The following is a 19,999-nucleotide window of genomic DNA, read 5'->3' as shown; positions in this document are numbered from 1 at the left end:
GCCACCAGTGCAATAATCAGCTCAAGAGAGTGGTCTCCATCTCAAAGCCACTGTTAGAATGAACTTTTACTGGCACCATGTTCAGAGGTGACATGCATGACCTACACAATGCGACTGCTAAGGGACACTACAGGAGCACCAGTACAGGTGCTGACTGTCACCTGACATCACACACTGGCTGCAAATGACTGCATTTGTATTAATTTAACTTCAAGAGAATTCCATGTTATAGTTTTTTCCCTTGATTGATAAATGAATGCAGCTTAAGGAAAGGCTGTAGGACACCAAGTAGTGGCTGTGTGGCAGATGTAGTGACTGTGTTACCTATGATGTATGCGTGTGTGTGCGATGTAGCGGGGCTGGTAGGGCCCGTGGCTGTTGCCATGACAACCAGAGATAGCTGTCCTGGTGAGCGATGGTGAGACGGAGCACGGTACAGGTCCTTTTTGCCTTTTTTAAATGAGGTGGATGTTCCGGTCATGCATGTGACTGTGGTAGCTGTGAGTGTGTGTGATTCCTTTGTCTGTCTGTCCTCCCTGCTGCTCCTCTTGGTCCATCCCCCCTCTTGTGACATCACAGTGTGTGACATCACCAGAGACCAGAGCTGATCAGCATTCAGAGCAGCACAGCAGCTTCCCTCACACACCATAGGTAAAATATATATATATGAAATGTATATATATATACACCCATATATATATATATATATATATACACTCACACATATATATACACACACACAAAAGCATGCACACACACACACACTGGAGGTGACTGAGCGTGCTCACGGCACATCTCTTTCCCTGCATGACGATGTTATCGCTAAATTAAATCCAGAGTGTGATTTAATGGCTGAGGGCTGAACAGGTGTCACTGCAAATTGTGTAAATATATATACTCATAAGCTCTTCAGGCTCAAATAAAGATGAATAAGGAGCAAGACTTGTTGGTAAAGGTGCAGGTCACAAACCCAGGAATTTTGGGGGGATAATATATAATATTGTACTACACACATTAAATCACTCAAATCATAAATGTTATCTATGTGCGACTGGTGATTTTTACAAGGTTAAGCTGCACATCAGCTTGATAATATACTCAAGCTGAATTGAAATACTCCCAGAACATCACATTCCCTTATTGAAGATTAATGCAGACATGGATTGATTTAAAAAGGCTGTTAAAATGAACTTATAAAAAAATGACCTTTCTTTGTAAAGTTAACCTGTGAATGTAAAACTGTTTGCAGCTAATTCCTGTGTCAGATGTTGAAACAATCTCAGATACTTCCTGTATCTGTAACAGACAGTGTATGATGTATTTAATAGTGTAAACTTTAGAAAAGTTCAGTAGATATATTGCATCTACTATTGAATTAAGGTTCAATCGCAAACCCCGATGACACAAGCCACAAAAAAAACCACCACAGTGAACCCTGGGTAACAGCTTCAGTATGTTTCAATATAGAACACAGACAACGCAGTTGTCTACTAACTCCACAGTAAAACTTCTATTGGATGAAAGCTTTGTCTCAACAAGTTGGTGTGAACTGTGCAGCTCTTCTTACCTTGTTGGAGGCCATCTCGCTGACTGAGTGTCTTGTCTGCAGCGTCTCCAGCTGATCCAGGCACCAGTCCAGCTCCTCCAGGGTCTCAGTGGCCAGTTTCTGGTAGGCCTCCTCTGCAGGGGCAAGACAGGAGGGCAAGGGGTCAGTAAGGGCCCGCTTCAGAGGGCTAGTGGACGGTCCAGGCCCGGGGTCTCCCACCCCACAAACTGCTAAACTGGGATACCCCGAGTAGACACATGGGTGACTCTTCATACTGGACAGCTGGGCCAGCTGTGCGGGCCTGGGAGTCGGGCCTCGTTGTCCTGTATCCTAACCCACAGATGATCAGCTGTCGCAAAACTCCCTTGGTGAAAAGACGCCTCCTGTGCAGCGCTAAAGTTCAATCCTGGTAAGAATAAACCAGATATAATCCCAGGGAGTACAGTTGCAGGTGGCGGATGGCAAACGGCCACCTGGAGTCAGCTCTGGGCGTCCAGATGAGTGTTAACAGTGAGGAGACCACAGCACAAAATACAGAGGGGAAACCACATAGTGAAAAAAGCAGAAAATCTCACACAGACAAACTCGTGCAGACAGATTCCCTCTCTGTCCCTCCTGCACAGAACACGCACAACATTCAGTGATCTCGGTGTATGATCTTTACTCTGTCATTCATAAGAGACGTGTAATTCCAGTCATGTAGTAGGATGAACAACAGTCTGCTTAGCAGGCCCATGTCTGCCATAGGAGGGATGCAGGGAATAGAGGGTCGGAGGAAAAGAGGATCCAGTGAGAGGCTCAGAACCGGTGAAGATCCATGTCAGTGGTGCCGGGCACGGAGCAAACATGAGACTGCCCACAGACGCAAACATACACACACACACAGAGTCAAAATGCTAACCATAACACATCATGGTTTTGTCTCCACAGCCTCTCTGCCAATAAAAACATCCATGGTATCCGGGAGGCAAAAGTATAATCCCGTGCTGACCAGTGTTTCCTATAGATGCTGTGTGTGTGTATAGGGGGTGGGCTGCTGTTGCTTTGGCGTCCCTGGTAGCCAAACGTGCTGCTCTCCCCAAGCTGTACCTAAAGCCTGAGAGGACTGCACTATGGATGGGGAAGAGGGAGTGACAAGACGTGGACTGGAGTGATGGAGGAGGAGGAAGGGGAGCCAGGGCAGAGCGCTCCCCTATACTGTGTGCATGCATGCATATATGTGTTCAGCATACAAATACACCCAGGTAAACAAAACAGATGGCTGCAGATAGGGTCAAGATAGCAGAGCTGTAAGCCCCTCACTTTCTTTAAATCTAAAATTGAAAGAACATGCCTCTCTCGGGCCGGTTCCCTGTACGTCAACAGAAAATGTCACCTTGTCAGAAGCCGATTAATATTGATGCCCTGACTAATTTGGGAAAGCACAGGGCTCTTAATGCTATGTGATCTGTGTGGCTGGAGGGAGGGGCTGGGCTGGGTAGAGGGGACACTTTAGGTGTAATTCAATTACACAGAAACAGTGGCTGATTCAAATACAGGAGGAGCTAATTTAATCACATGACACCCCCAAAACAAGAAGTTAGTATTTAGATGTGTCCTAAAACTGCTGCAACACATTCCCCATTTAGGTCCAAATGCAGCTTGGCCACTTTAAGTAAATGGGATGTAATAATTTGAAAGTAAAGGATGCAAAGTGTAGGTTGCATGAGCTCCTGCATCTTTCAAAGGTCTTTCACAGTTTATAGTGATGGATTATTATATTTGAATTGTGTAGTAGGTTTGGGAAACATGCAGGTGCCTTCTGTTACCATGCAGGTCGTCCTACATTACGAGCCCAGCCTCTTACATCTCTTAACTTCTTTTGTCACCTCATTTTCTCAACAGTATCCCCTCCTTTCTCTTTCTCTCTTGCCTCATTGTCTTTGACAAATCTCTCCCTCCCTCCTTCCATTAGTCCCCCTCCACTCCCACACGTCTCCTTCGCTGATCTCAGAACATCCTTCCTCCTCCTCCTCCTGCCTCTTTTGTCTCCTTTCCGTCTCTAGCCTCTTTTCTTTCTCCGTCTCCCTTTCTCTCTCAGTCTCTCTCCCTGGTGTGGTGTCAGTGGCTGGGGTGCTACTCTTTCTGACAGCAACTGCACTGACGTCAATGACATTCTTCTCATGCTTAGTGCGACATCAGACACCGGCGCTCGGAGAGGCCACTCTGCTGCACAGACGCACGGCTGCAGCCAAACTACGTTCCGGAGCAGCTCGGCACTGAAGTCGGACTCTGAGCGGGAGACGAAGAGAGCAGGAAGAGGAGGAGGAGGAGGAAGGAGGGAGGGTAGAAAGGCAGAGAGCTGCAGAAAGGAGAAGAAAGGAGAGCTTGCACTTCTAGAAAAACCATAACACTAATGTGATTCCATTACTTATAATTCTTCTGCTATTTCTTAATGCCCTAATGTTAAAGTAGCTTGAATTTGATCACAGTTTAAGATTTAATTACCTTGCAAATATTTATAGTTGACTAAAGTAAAAGGTGTATAATATTACTCATGCATTGTGAGTATTATTATTTTGATTGTCATTAATCTAAATGTGATTTAATGACATATACAATCTTGTGTTAAAGGTACAATATGTAACCTTGGCCGCTCAGGAGGCCCTCAATCAAACAATATCAAAATAACTTGTTTGATGATGCAAACGTGACTCAGGCACTAGTCACGTCCATGGACGATGTAACATGTGTTAAGGGTTAATCACGTTTCTCAGCAAACGGCAATGAATAACTCTGATCCATTACGAGTGATTGATACAAACAATCGAAGGAAAAACCTGACTGGCTCATTTGCTAACTGGCTAGCAGCGAGTTTTCCTTCCTCATACATTGTTGATCCAAGAAACTATAACAGAGCCAAGCAAAGCCACTGCCAAAGCTGAAATGACACAACTAAAAGGCAACACAAATGTAATGTCCCATTAACTTGATTAAAGGTTAAGTAGGTTTAAGATTATTTCAACGACTTGTTACATATTAGGTCTTTAATTTATACTTTATAAATAAGTTAGGTTGCTCGAAAAATATATAATAAGAAATATTGGCAAATATTCTTCTTTAGCATGTTCAGTCTGCTCCATATGGAGAGATATTATTGTTCAGTAACAAGTGGCCTCATAGTTAAAATGTGTATCCAGATTACAAAAGTATGAAAAACAGATGGATTGAGTGTACAGGCTGTTAGATGTTGAAAAGAAGAGTATTGAGTTACTATTGTTTAAACTTCCTTCATTGTCTTTCTCTGCATGGCTTTGCCTCAGTAAGTCCTAGCAGTACCAACGGTCAATATTCTCAAACAATCCAATAACCCCCAGCTGTCACCTATTTGTGACATGACCCGTTATGGCTGTGCAACCAGTATGATTATGTTCTAAATTTAGCACAATTTCCACACTTCCACATCAAATACAGTATCAGCAGGTTGTGTATCAGGAATGGGATTCTGTGGAGGAATATCTTGGAAGATCTACCTCAAATGGAGAAGAAGCGCAAATGTTTCTACTTATTGTCTGTATGCGTGTTGTAATTCACCTATACAAAACAAGGCTGAAATAATGTATGAATGGTGAAGGTCATATAGTGTCACCTGGAAACATCAGCAAGGTTACAGTCATTCATACCGTTAAAAAGCAAAGTAACTGTCAAGGATAATTCTTTTCAATCAATTGAAGACTGCCTGTGCCACTTCCTACTCAGAACAACTTCAGCTAGACTGTGCAGTCCTCACATATTGTCTGGTGATTTACAGCACATCAGACTCAACGTCACGTATGACTACATATATATAGTAGGTCAAGTAAGGAACTACTGAGGCAAAGCAATGTAGAGAGACAATAAAGTAAGTTTAAATAATATATATATAGGGCTTGATAACTTAACTAAAGTATTGATAAATCTATGGTAATGACTAAAGTGCTCAAACATGGCATCATGAAAGATGACTTGTCTCCCTCACAAAGACAATATTGGTTCATGGAACTCAAAACTTTGTAGAAAACAGTAAAACAAGGGCTACTGCTAAGTATTCAGGCAACTGAACCAATGTTCTGTAAGATATGTTCAAAACCATGTTTGTATTCTGACCATGTTGTAAATTATGTTAATCTTTTGGGCTTTGGCTGCACAGTATGTAACACATCAATATGAAAACATGATGATATTTAGTTTTAACAACAAAAAACAATAATAAACTGCTAATATCTTCCTACAGCTGCATTACACTGTGAACCATCAATTCAACGTTTATTGGGAGATTTCAAGTGCAGTGTGACCTCTAATGCAAAAATACTAATAATGTTAACATCAGCTTTGAGAAAAGTGATCGTTTTCCCCAATCACATCTCTAACACACACGCAAGTAAGCATGTGTGGATGCAATAACCATAACCCATGTTTGCTTTGGTCATTGTAGGGGACATTTCCCCTCCTGTCATTCATGTCCTGAAGACTCACCCTACCACCTATAACTCTAACCACTATTTCCCTACAGCTAACGTAACCTTAACCCCTATACCAAGCATCAACTCTTTCTGAATTGGGGACGCAGCAAATTCGGTAAAACCACCTGGAGCAGTAACCCCCACTTAACAAGTCTTTATTCTGAGATATGTCTTAAAATGTGGACATAGACCCACACACACAAACACACACATTGAGGACGCACGTCATTGTTCCACTCTGGCTGTTCACATACCTGTGAAGGTGGTCTTGGTGATGGGGGGTTGGTTACACATGGGTGATCTCCTGAGATGATTGAAACAAAAGCACACAGTGAGACATTTTCTTTAAGTAAAACAAAACAATCAATACTTTACCCTCAAATATTTGGTTTTAAACTCAAGCAGTGAGGAGGCACCATAAGGAGCCCCAGGCCTCTACATAACTACTGTTGTTGTAGTACTCAATATGAACAGCAGGGGGCGAGCATAGCCAAACTCTGAGTATTATGTGAATGACCTGAACTCCCTGGCTCTCATTCAGGAGAACACCTCAGGCATGAAGGGGAAAACTTACTTGTTGGATGCTCTGTCTATTTGTAGATTTGTTAGTGCACCAAAGTTGTTCCGTACGGTTCTTAAACTGGCAAGGACCTGCAGGGATCACAATGAGGACAGAATCACAAAGAGTCCAGTCATCGATGACAATATAAAACACGGAAGACAGAACTGGGGCAAGAGCTCACCTGTGCAAATGGTGTTACAATCATATCGTCACCATGACTGAAAGATAAGAAAGAGAGCGGCTTTAATATAAGTTGCAGGTTAATGTGATGCTGACATTCAACAACATAGGAGTTTGCTCATCTTCTTCAAAGGTGAAAGAGGGAGAGGGGGGGGGGGGGAGACGGGCAGTGACTTGTTTACTCAAAACATCCGGTAATAGCCGAAGCCAAACGTCACGAGGTGGAATAGTTTCACGCCCTCTCCAAAATTAATGTTGGATATGTTTATGTGCAAGTAACATAGTTGTGTTGAGGCTTCAGGGGTTTTAAGAGTGAGCTTTGAGTCAGTTTCCTGCCGAGATGTTATGACTGCAAACACTGTGGACATTAACTCAGGTGACAGGAGTGTGTGAGTGTCACCCAGTCTCCGGTTACGTTGTACAAGACCACAGCCACGTAATGCACACACCCCCTGACATGTGGCACGACAGGCTTGGCGTGTGTCCTGTCACAAGACAAACAGAGCATGTTCAGAGTAAAGTCTATACTGTATAATTGAGAGGGACCACAAGACAGATCAGACCGCGTGTTCAGTAATGGCTGCTCATATTTTATCTAAATCCAACTTTTTGGGGCACACACATGTACATTCTTGTTTTCCTCTTTTTTTTAAATGCATTCATGTAATATCAATGTTGATTTTGAAGGTGTATACTAATTCCAGATCACTGGCCGTCTGTCTGTGGAACACATATCTCAAGAACCATTGATCTTATGGGCTTCATATGTGTTTTGTTAAAGGCCCATGGATGTGCAGCAATGAATTTGATGCGATTTGGATACGTAGGGGCGGCGGTGGCAGGGACTGATCTTCACTAATCAATTAACACTTTTACATTTTCAGAAAGAAAGCTGCTACAAGGGTCACTGCAGGTCAAGCACACAGCCCATTCCTAACAGGCTGGATTAGAACAAGCCCTGAATTAGTTATCAAGAACGTCATAAAGAGAGCTGTTACGACATATCTCAGGTTTACTTTGTATAAAATTGAGCTGGAACAAAAAGATGAAAACTTGCAGTAATGGTTTCTAACACGGTAACTGGATCGTGAGTCTAGGTCAATAAAGGGTCACTGGTTTATTACTACAGGGCAAAAAGCAGGAGCAGTGAGCAGGAAGTCTAAGGTTACTGCAGGACGTTATTTTTCAGCCTTTTGTCTATTTGTCTTGTCTTCCTGCAGCACGCTGGATCGAAATGCCAGGATTTCAGTCAATATTTTATTTCCTGTAGCACTCAGGATACAGTGGAGGTAACTGGAGAGCCTACACTGGATGGGCAACCATCCTATACACTGACCCAGAAGATGCCTGCTATGTTCACATTTGAAATCTGAATTTACACAAATTAAAGGCAGCGCAGAAATACTTAATTTCCCTGATGAGTGATACTGACGTAAGCAGCAAATTGGAAAAATATCACAGACACATGACCTATGCTAGTTCATACTTTGTCACTGACCCTCCTCATTTGTGATCCTGGATGTGGCTAAGAATAGCTCTGACACTACACAATCAGCTGTTGGTCATGCACACTTCCCACCAGGGCCAAGGCAATCAGCGTAGCAGCTTCAAGAGCGGGTGTGATAAACATCCAGCTATGACACAGGGCCCCAGAGAGGCAGAAAAACAGCAGAGTCCACATTCGGCGCCACAGGGATGTGTCTGTGTGCATTCTATGAACATTCAGGTGGAAGCAACAAATGTGGTGCACTCACATGTCACTGGCAATGGAGGAGTTTCGGGACATAGACTTCGGCGAGAGGTCATAGTCACTGTCGGAGCGGTAGAGGAATGACTCTCTCCGTTGGCTGTGGACAAAGTTGGCCTGCAGGATGAGGCCAGAGCCCGGGCTGGCCATCGGGTCCAGGGGGCTGCGACCTGATGACGTGCCATTGTCCACATCGAAGCTGCACATGCGGAGAAAGAGAAAGAGAGAGGTTCGCAGTTGAAAATAGAATTAAAACATTAGTAACATTTGTGATCATGATGATTTGAACAACCTGATGCTAAAAGGGTCGGAAAATATGATAAAGCATGTCTGCTTTTTTTTTAACAATAAAAATAAAACGGGAAGGATACAGCTGCCATGTTTACTGAGCCTTGATTTCAAGTGACAAGTTTCCCCAGGGTACTTTAAAGATGCAACCTCTCCAGATTCACTTTTAACATGTCTCAGTGCACCCCATGCATGAATTAATGCTTCAACATCTTTAACTTGGTGAGGTCTGCAATAGATCGCACTGTGATGTGGTGTAACTCAATCGTTCATGCCAAAGTGAATCACAGGTTGTATGCAAACATTAATCACATATCAAAGGTCTTGATGCTGCCGCAGCACAGGCTTCATCTTATATTGCTATATGTTGCTGTGATTTTGCTCCATGCTCACGAGCAGTGAAATTCACAGCACGGCTATGTTGTGAATGACGTACACAGCTTGTGAGCCCAATACTTGGCTCCAGGCACTGCTCAGCTGACGTAAACCTGCTCATAAGCTCGATGCATTCAGATTATAAATCAGCCACTCGCTCATTATCTGGCTGATTATTGGAGGATTATGAGTGGCGGTGTATTACTTGGCACAACATTAGCAATCAGAGCGAATGCAGGAATATTTCAAATTTATTGATGTAGACGTTGGGCTGTACGTTGATGTCAAAGCGGCGCACAGGATCCACAGGGAATACCTCTGCTGGGTCAACGCCCCTGAGTCACGGCTGAAACTTGTCCCTACACCACTGACACCATTTCCCACTGGGATGTCAGGGTGAGCTACTTAGTCTCCTAGGTGATGGTTCACTCAGGTGATGACTAATGCCCGTCTCCAGGGATATCTGCCTCATTGCTAGAGCTCTAGAGCAATCCTGTAATCCCGTCTGGTGGAGGATGCTAAGGTCAGGGGTATTCCCTTCAGCGTGACACGTACTACTCACGGGGATGACGTCCCCTTTGCCGTCATCATCCGGACTATAGCCACACATTTAATAGTGTTATCTATGACACCCTGCTCAGTGTCTGTATGTTAATGAGAATGAAAAAGGAGAGGCAGCCGGACAGCGTAGGTGAACATGTGAAGAAGACACTGCCAAACTAAAAAATCCAATTAAACACAGTCATTACACAATAAGAAATGACTCAAATTGCTTTCTGTTCCTATGCTTTGCTCCATCTTGAGTTTGTATGTTTTTCTTCACGGTATTTCACATTCTCAGACACAGACAGGTGCAAGTTATTTCAATTTAAAATGTGTTTTACAAGTTGAAATTTGTGTGAAAATACGAGATTGTTTTTGAACATGAATGTTATGTGAGAGGAGAAGAAGTCAGAGTCAGAGTTTTCCGTCCCCATGGCCATATCGCTGACACAGTCCTCGGTTCAGCTTTACACACCCCGAGCTACGAGCATGTATTATGGATGGGATCTGTCATTACTACACTCATCATCCCATCCATCTGTGTGAGTCAGTGTATCAATGATGTCCATTCAACGCAGTCTAGTTTCGATCTAGTTTCGGTTTTGGTTTCGACCAAGTTTTGGGATCTAAGGTCTAAGGTCTTCCATCCTGTATCCATCCTGCTAGTCTGATACACCCCTTCACAAAGCAAAGTAGAGTGAAGCTGGAAGCTCTTGACCAATCACAACAGAGAGGCCAATTAAAGCAGACTGGGCTTTATAGGGAGGGGGTCCTTAAAGGGACAGGCGATAACCAAGGGTTTCAGACAGAGGCTGAAAAGAGGGCCTGCAGCAATGGATGGTCTGACAAAAGTTATGTTTTTTTTCTCAAGATAAGAGCATTCAAAGCAAATTAAGATTATGAACCTGAATATTTGCATAGTATGTTTCTATAAAAATACTAAAACTGTTAACCCCGAGTTAACTACAGCATAAACATTCCAGTAAAGAAAAACAACTTCTTACTCCTAACTCTACTCTATAGTGCGGTTTCTTCTCCTCACATCACAAACAAAAGGTTTGCCCTGAGCTTCTCACACAGCTACAATGATAAACACAGGACATGCCAGACATATTTTCCAAATAATTGTTCTATCTCTCTCTGTGATCTCGGAGTAGCAGGACCCAAGTGAGGCAGTGTGAGCTTCAGTTGTGGAACGGGATAGTTTGGCCGTCTGCCTGATGACTGAGGAAAGGGCAATCGTATTGTCTTCATCCTTCTCTCTGACTAGCTCTTACAAACACACACAGAAAGAGATCAGAGGCGACTTTACTCCATCTATAACCTCTAACCGACTTCATCTTGCTCCTGTCAATTCATTCGGATAATACTTTCCCCATCATTCGGTCATTAGGACTCATACAGTACTGAAGTATACTTTGTGATCGTTTGGTTTGCTCGAGAGTTCATGAGGTATTTAAACAATTTGAAAAAAAGTCCAACATTTTGTGCGCAAGCAGTTAACACGCAACACAAGACAAAACGTGGCGCGATGGAAACGATCCGACCTCATTGAATAATAAGTAAAGAAATTAGAGCGACAGAGACAACCACACACACACACACACACACACACACACAGGCACGCTTAAACTTCATTGTATCACAAGAAGCGAAGTCCTGTTTATCCATGAACATCATTTTTTATTCAGCAGGTTTTTATAAAGATCAATTCTACATGTGAGCGATTAGAAAAGAGCAGAGGAGCAGAATCCCTTGTTGACCAACGTTGAGTTAAAATAATCCTTTCATTATTCGCAATCGAGGTATTGCTCTGACGTCATATCACCCAGCTCTCTCTGACACACATCACGACAATCTCTGTCCCCCCGAGTCCTCTCTATATTTAGCACAAGATCAAAAACATGTCACTCTAAACCAGTTTCACCGTCACACACATGGACACACACTCATTAACAACCACCAATCCATACCCATCTCTTATAGTGACTGCAGGTGTGAAAGACGGAAATAACACAAATCCTGTATAAGTTGACGTTCCAGGCGTAGGTTAATCGGTTCTACTTCAGTAACGTGGGATGAGTGTGTTTTTCTGGACGTGTGCATCGTGTTAGCGAACAGACAGATATGGAGAGAGAAAGTGAAAGTTCAGAATAATTAAACCGAGCATATGTGTAACAAGTGATCCACGACTGACACTGAATCTCTGAAGAACCTCGGACACATAAATCCCCTCACAGTGTCTGTGCATTTGCGACACACCCTTTTTGGGAAAGACACAAACAATCGTTGCCACTAGCATATTGCACCAGCGATGACATCACAGCGGGAGGACAAAAAGGGGGGAAATCTCTACACCCCGATGGCTGTGTGTGGTGAGAGTCAACAAAAACAACGAGTATAACTCACAAGAGGATTTATGGTTGGGAATGGGAGGTACACCCCATGATCACATGAAGGGATGGTTCACCCAGAAATACAAATTCACTCATTATTTATTCACTCCTATGCCATTGGAGGGGTAGGCTAAGTGCACAAGCAGTGTGGAGGGCTGTAATGTTTTTTCTTTTGTTTTATTGCGTCTCGAGATAGGTCAATAATGTCTTCCAATGTATTGGATTCAGCTGCTACACTGTTTACCCCTGAATCTCAAAAAGTGTTTTGTGGACTCAAACACTTCACCCAACCCTCCATCATAGTGGTGAGTAGATCGTGAGTGAACTTTCATTTCTGGGTGAACTATCCCTTTAAAGGCCGAGATAATGAGGAACAGTTTACCCAATACACAGTTTACCCAAAAAGGGAATGATCCTGAACCGAGATATAACGATGGCAAAGGAAGGAAATATTTGATGTGCAAACACTGGGCAGATGACAGAGAGCTCTGCCAGGTGGCTCCAGATATCCCATCTGCTGACAGTTGGGACACTTGTCCTCTATATGTCTTCTTCGTCATCAGAATGATTCACACCAACTATCGCTAGTTTCACAACCCTGTCTCCATATTTTTTCATACTAGAGCAACAAAGTGGAGTTTACACTTGGACATAATATCTATAAATATGGTCAAATGAATCTGGAGTACCAAATATAATGGAATTGAAATACAAATTTAAAATTTTCAAGTTTTTAAACCAACTCCAGCTGCCAAATTACTTTTTTCAGATTATTTTCTGCATCAATTTTGACGTAATTCTTGAAAAAACTAGAAACAAATAGCATTTTACTTCACTTACATCCATAAACTGCAATTATTACCTCAGCCAAGTAGTATGTTTGTCTGTCAGACTCAGCGGATTTACGCAATAACTATTCCAATGATTCCCGTGAAATTAGGTGGAAGGATGGAACATGACTCATGTACATTTTGGAGCAGATCCAGAATCCCCAAAATATTCCCAGATTCCTCAAAGATGGCAAGATAGAGCATGAGCCTCAACGGAGGTATACAATCTATTTATGTTTATAACATTAAATACTTCAGGGGGTAATCATAACCATGTTTAATTCAGTTGAACTAATGAGAATAGATCCTGCTATGTTTGTAAGTTTGGTCATGATCCAAATAAATTTCGATTTATAAACTTCTGTACTTGTAAGTTTGGCCTGTAAGCTTCCTGCTTTTAGTGTTAAACCAATATATTCAACTTGAATATTCTATGCAGTGAGTGTATTACCGCTGTACACTTTGCAGACCATTATGCTAGAGGACTTGAAGAGCTGATAAATAACTTTGCTGTAATCAAAGCTGGCTCTGTGGGAAATGAACACTAGACAGGTTAACTGAAAATAAGCCGACAGAGTCACGTTTTTTTTAACTACAATAGAATGCGTGAACAGAGAGGATGACCTACACGGACAGAGTTTCCCACAAGAGTAGGGTTTCATCTTGGAGTTTGAGCAGCTGGAAAATAAAGGGGATGGTTCGTTGGCAGAAACCCTTTCAGATCCAGTGTAACACAGCAGTGTTGTGTTATTCAAAACTGATGAGAAGTGACTTTAAACTGTAGGATCTTCAGGGTCACATACAGTATGTGCCTATGGAAATTGCACAACTCGAACTCGCTCTCTCTTTCTCTCTCTCTCTCTTTCTCTCTCTCTCTTTCCCCCCCATCACATCTTTCTCCATCTACTCACTTCTTCTCCATCTGTCTGGCTCACGCACAGTCGCACAAACAGGCGAATATATCCGCTCACACAACCTAGATGACATAGATCAATGACTCATTCATTTGCATCCCTGGGTCACTCGAGCAGTAATACCCACTGGAGGAGTTGACGTGACAGAGATGTTAGGAGACGTTCTGGAGAAGGAGGTCACGGCACAAGCGTCTTTGATAAATAATCAGCTGAGGGACGAATAGTGAGTCTCCGTTTTCCAGCGCTCATTCAGAGCTGCTGTGCCAGAAAATGTCCATCAGTGCCACCACAGTACGTCATGTTTGAGTCTGTTTCCGAGGAGGTGCAGAGTGTCGCTAAACATTTCTTCTTCACCTTGAAGTAAAACTGGGATCAACCTGAGGAAAGATTTGGAAAAAGCTACGAGGAGCACTTTGTCCAAACAGAAGTGTGGATCGTATCAGAGCTGTGAGCTGGAGCAGACAGAGGGAAGACGACACTAGATTTATTTTGGAAGGCTGCTAGGACACAGAGGGGAACAGTTAGAGGAAGGACAAGAAGAGGCATGTCTGAGCAGTTTGTGTGTGTGTGTACGTGTGTGTGCGTGTGTGCAGGCACGTCGGTACGTGATCCTGAACATATATGTAGTAACCTTGACCACGTTCCAAATGCAACCCAGCAACTCGTGATTTAAGAAAAGAAAGAGACCAAAGGTGACGCATGTACACACACACACACACACACACACACACACACACACACGCACACACACACACGTCGGAGCAGATGACACATTCAAAGCATAGCAACTAGGTCGATTTAGTGAAGTTAATAGAATAAATATTTCTGCTTTAAACACTTATATGTCTCGAGGTTTATGTAAAACGTAGATGAAAAGTTGGTCTCTCATGATTGATTATTTACTCCTTCATGCTTACATTCCTTGAACTGATGGACTAAAAATAATTTGTTTTGGTTACAACACTGGAACTATGATACCATATTAGCAGAGGTTTTAATAAATTAAAATCTCTGCATCATATTAGTGTATTACAGACTTCAAATTAAATGAAAGGGCTACAAATGTCAAGCCTTGATGCCTTGATACACTGTTGTGTAGCTTAGTTAAAGGGGTAAAGAAATATTTCACAAATAAGGAACTGTAATGTATGTAAAGAAGCAATTCCATGGTCTAAAACTCTCTTTAATAATCACATAAATAAATCCTTCAGGTTCATGAACTTCAAATTATCACCACTGCCCTGAGCATATGACAAGTCAGCAGGGCAAAATAATGTCCAAATGTCCGTCAAAACGAGAAACAAACACCAGCAGAGGCCAGCAGCCACAGGACAGTTATGGCCGAGCAGATAAGTGACTGACCACTCGCTGATAACTGAAGCACTCCCTCTAACTGGCTCGTATACTCACATACACCCCTTCACAGTCACATGTTCACACATGAGCAGAAGCAACCAAACACACACAAGTGAAAACTGACCCCCACCAGGCAGCCAATGGCAAGAGAATCGATCCATGGCAGAATAATCGAAAAAGGGATCTAATTCCACACGGGACAGACAATTTTTAAGATGTAACTGTTTCAGAGTGCAGCTAATAATTAACATACAGGACGTAAAAGAGAGGAAAGTACACATATTCCTCCCTCTTAACAAATGATTCCCTCTTTTGCTAGCTTTTTCTCTCCTTCTGGTTTTTCTTGCCCTGCGAGGTATGAGCAAAGTGGATCTGTGTAAAGGCTCACTTCAGCCTTTACACAGCTCTTTGTCCGTGTTGTCACTGGACCATTCAGAAAACTCAGTCAGTCGTGAGACAAGTCGAAAACGAGGTCACCATGGCGATGCGGCGTCACCTCTCGGATCCCGTGGTTCCAAAGCAAAGCAAAGTGACCCTGCTCTGTTCCCACATATCCATACAGGTCCACTTAACCATGAGGCTATATTTAGTCTTATTCATCTTCTTAGGTCTGCATTACTTAAAAGGTCTCATCTGGTAAAAATGTTGGATAACTGCGCTGGAGCCCTATGAGAGGCCAGATTAAAGTGTAACCTTCAAGATTTAGTGCCTGTCTCACAGAGCCAGCTGAGGAGCGACAAAGGCCAGATGCATCCACTCGAGTTCAAAGTCACACATTCCTCACTTCTCCACGCTTTATCCCAGCGCACGTTCACGTCACTCGGGTTTGAAGTGAGGACGAGTTCTCCCACGCGGACACAGTGCTTGCTGTGGAGATACGTCCTCGAGTGCAACCTCAATAGGTGTGGAGGAAACAGGATTTCGCTAAACATTCCGATTCCCCATCTTCTCTAAAGTCGAGCCATATTTACGTAGCGAACATTCTGATGGACGCTTTACAGTCTCCGTTTCGCAGACACTACATTTACACAATCGGGTGGAGAGGGGTCTGTTTGAGTTTGAACGGCCTCGGGAACACGTCACACACCCGCCCACCACGTCCCCGCCTTATAGACAAACTCCGGGGCCAGCCGTGCACTCTAATATGCATTAGCACACAAACAACGCAAAAACTAATACACACGTGCGCGCACACACAGAGATTAACTTGTGTGTTTAGTGTACTTATTTGGATGAGAATTAGCTCATCAAGGGAGGGAGATAACACTCCTGCATTACATATGCACACACTGCACAAACACACCCACCCCAACACAAACAGCTGCGTCAACAGGCCCTTTTAAAGGACATCAACTGTCACACATTTTTACGTAAAACTCTCGACAATCATGAAAGACAAAGCGGTGATGAGAAGTAGTGAGAGAACCCTCGATAAAACAGTAAATACCAACAGAGAGGAGGGCAGGACAGATGGAGGAGGCGGTTTGCTTTGTCCAGCTGAGCGCTGGCTTTTGGGAGCCATTCAAAAAAGATGCCTCACACAAACCTAATGCTGTGCGATTCTCAGCTCTTTAACACAAAGGGAAGAAAGCCACATTCTGCAGTCGATGGTTTACGGATTTTCACACCATCAAACCACACCACGAATTGTCTGTCGTCAGAGAAACCAGGACCCTCGGAGACCTAATTAATACGTCTTCATTTCGCACCAGCGTCACTTCCTGCTGGGGACGTCGCAGAGCAGATTAACACACTGACAACATGAGAACAGGGCCGGCCCTACAGGGAGGTCTGGTAGGGTTCAAGCACACGCTGCCCGTCTGTCTCCCCACCACCACCTCACGGACACCGTGTTTCTGTCCAGGGTTGTTCCGAGCCATTTGCAGCTCACGAAAGAGAGAGGGCCACGAAAGAAGACGTGTGAATATTAGCTTTGAATGTTGAAGCTACAAGGAAGTTTTATGAGTGATGACAGGCGAGGGCAAGCTGAGACACGAGGGGAGGCCAGGGCGAGCTGTGCCCCTGGCAGTGCACCCTGGTTTCCTGCACCGATCTGGAGCTTCCATGTGCAGATACGAGAACGTGCGGAGCAACAAACTAAACATTCCCCAAGAGATGTTTGACAACCTTGTGTTTCAAACTATTTGACTACCTGAAAAGACCAAGAGTTATCACGAAAGCACAACTAGGGTTCAAACATGTCATGTCGTTACAGAAGTGAAGGACGGTGTTAATCTATTCTCCTGACCTCAGAACATGCTTTGCACAGAAATACTGACTCAGAAAACACAAACTAAACATATCTACAGGCGGCACAATGTTTGTTAAGCACCAAATAAAGGAAGAGGTTTTGATTGGAGAAGAAGAGGGACAACAGGAAGATGCACAGGCGAAGAGGGACAGAATTGAAAAGGGCTTGGGCTGAAGTTGGGATGAAGCTGGTGAGTATGAGGAGAAGAAAGCAACAAGCAGGCAGATGGAGAACAATAGAACAACACACACACAGACACACGCATGCAAACACAACAGGATTTACATGCACATGTTGCCAACAGGGCAGAGTTTCCCCGTCTATTTACCATATTCCCTCCGTGTTCTTCAATGAGCTGGTGGAGCGCGACCGTGGCTTTAGAATGATACTCATGGTCTGGCTTGTCTGTCCTCATCCACACACACTGCATGTGCAGACTGCAGGCATGCACTCGCACACATAAAGTCCCCGCACACACCCTCTACGCCACCTGGAGCCCTCTCTGCTGTGGTGATCCAGTGGCAGCTTCCTCCCCTCAGCCCGGTGGAGCTGCTCCAGAGCAAACCTGAGTTTAGTCAGATCAAACTGTGCGTCTGACAGTTCTCCTCACTGCTGCTCCCCCCCCTCGCTTGACAGTAGGAGGTTCTTAACCTCTCTCTCTCTCTCTCTCTCTCTCTCTCTCTCTCTCTCTCTCTCTCTCTCTCTCTCTCTCTGTATGTGTTATCTTCCTCTTTCCTCATACAGCCCTGCACTCACTCTGTTACTCCTTCTCACCTCTATATTTCTTCCTGACTGCCGGAAATAGGATCTCGTCTTTCTTCTGCATACCTTCCCCTCCCTCCCTCCCTCCCTCCCTCTCTCTCTTTTTGCTCCCTTTCTTCTTCTTTTTTTTACAACTGCGTCCCTCTCTCTCTGTGCTACACGACTCTCGTATCCTCTCTGTGTCTCGTTGTTTCCCCAGGCTGCAGCTTAGATAAGTCTGGAGTGGGAGGGTTTGTTTTGGTTGTAGTAAAGACTTGAAAAGGGTGGGACTTGTATCACCAAGCGATCCTAACAAAAGTTGATGGTGTCAATTACTCGGCTGCCACAGTAACCCAAGCACAACAGCTAAAGCAAGCAGCTGATCTGGAGAGTGTGCAAAGACAGTGATGGATGAGGTTCAGCAGCAATAAACTGAGAAAACAGTTTACTGAAAAGCTTTTGTGCCGATTTCTTTCAAGAGTTAGAACTACAGTAAATAAGCGGTAAGAATGTAGAGATGGAAGTGGTATTGTTAAAAGTGAGTAAGTGAATCAGGTTTCTGAAGTGTGAAGCAACAAGGGTTTATTTTTGATTGCATTCAAAAAGGTTGTGGTTTAACACAACAACTAGATTACCACAAAACTTAGTGGAAGGACGTGTCAAATTTTGGTGTGGATTCAATTCAGGGAAACATTTTTATCAATTTACCAAAAATCCGGCATATTTATGGAAATGATTTCTATGAGTGTGTACATTTTGGTGCGGCTTGATTGAATTTAAGGAGGATGTTAAACCTTATTGATCTGTACCTCAGATCTATTAGCTTGATCCCCTGTTGTAGCTTCAAGAAGAAATAAACTTCCAACAGCGACAAACAGAAACAGCATCAGCATCCACATTACTGCAGCCTTTTCACCTTGAAAGCAGTGACATCAATAATTCAACTGGCTGTAGATGAAAATTACAAAAAGCTATTTAGTTCAGCAAAGGTGAAAGAAACAGAAAGCAGCAGCAGAGAAGACGCATCCGTCTCGAGTTCTCACAAGGAGGATAAATTGCTCGTTGGACCTTTAGACTGATATTACGTTTATCATGCATGGGACACCTGTGGCCACTAGGAGGCCCCATGAGGGACTGAAATGTCCCAGAAGAAAAGTTTTCATATTATGTCATCATAATCGCACAAGAAAGCAAGTCAAGTTAAAGCACTCTATAGCTTTTTCTACTGGTTTGATGAAGTCCTGCTGCGTCCGTCAGAACAATCCAGGCCCGGGCCCAGAAACAGCTAGAAAACACGTCTGTGTGTCAGGTGATCAATGTGAGTTAGGCTAAGGTAAGTAGACACATCTACTTCTCTGAGGGTAACACCTCGGTCAAAGTGGTGAAACTAATCCTATTACCAGTCTGCACATTCCACAGGGTCCAGGAAAGAAAAACCCAAGAAGACAGATGAAGAACAACTGAGGGAAGTGTTTCCTCTACTCGAAACCACATCCCGTCACATATGAAAACACAACAGACAACATTACGCCAAGAATTAACAATCTAAACCCTATGTCCCTGTGTTAAGTTTGGTATTTAAGGAACTGAACACATTCTGGTTGAAGTGTTAACATAGAAGCAATCAGCAGTGATTTCTGTAATAAACAAAGCTCAAAGCTTACAACTAACTGAGGCTGCAGTGAGGCAGCCACAGTACTGGTTCATGTTTACATCTATTCACATAAAAAGGTATATCCGCATTCAGTTACACTATACTGACGTTTTCAGGACACAGAGGTATAAGACA

The 19,999-nt window shown here is 43.5% G+C and overlaps 1 protein-coding gene across 3 annotated transcripts in view; it reads right to left on the bottom strand.

Annotated features, from left to right (window-relative positions):
* pde4d (phosphodiesterase 4D, cAMP-specific) overlaps positions 1-19,999 on the bottom strand; it is an 89,096-nt gene that overhangs the window by 13,592 nt on the left and 55,505 nt on the right. For 2 of the 3 annotated variants that reach the window (XM_062381781.1, XM_062381782.1), the window contains exons 2-6: positions 8,524-8,715; positions 6,771-6,807; positions 6,602-6,678; positions 6,282-6,331; positions 1,568-1,680 (exon numbers count right to left, since the gene is read on the bottom strand). In XM_062381781.1, the coding sequence (XP_062237765.1) occupies positions 1,568-1,680; positions 6,282-6,331; positions 6,602-6,678; positions 6,771-6,807; positions 8,524-8,715 (469 nt within the window). Of the gene's footprint in view, positions 1-1,567; positions 1,681-6,281; positions 6,332-6,601; positions 6,679-6,770; positions 6,808-8,523; positions 8,716-17,797; positions 18,113-19,999 lie in introns of those variants that run through there. The other variant, XM_062381783.1, reaches the window with a different exon arrangement.

Source organism: Platichthys flesus, chromosome 3, assembly GCF_949316205.1.
Source record: "Platichthys flesus chromosome 3, fPlaFle2.1, whole genome shotgun sequence".
NCBI classification, from domain to species: domain Eukaryota; kingdom Metazoa; phylum Chordata; class Actinopteri; order Pleuronectiformes; family Pleuronectidae; genus Platichthys; species Platichthys flesus.
This window is presented reverse-complemented; position numbering and strand designations above follow the sequence as displayed.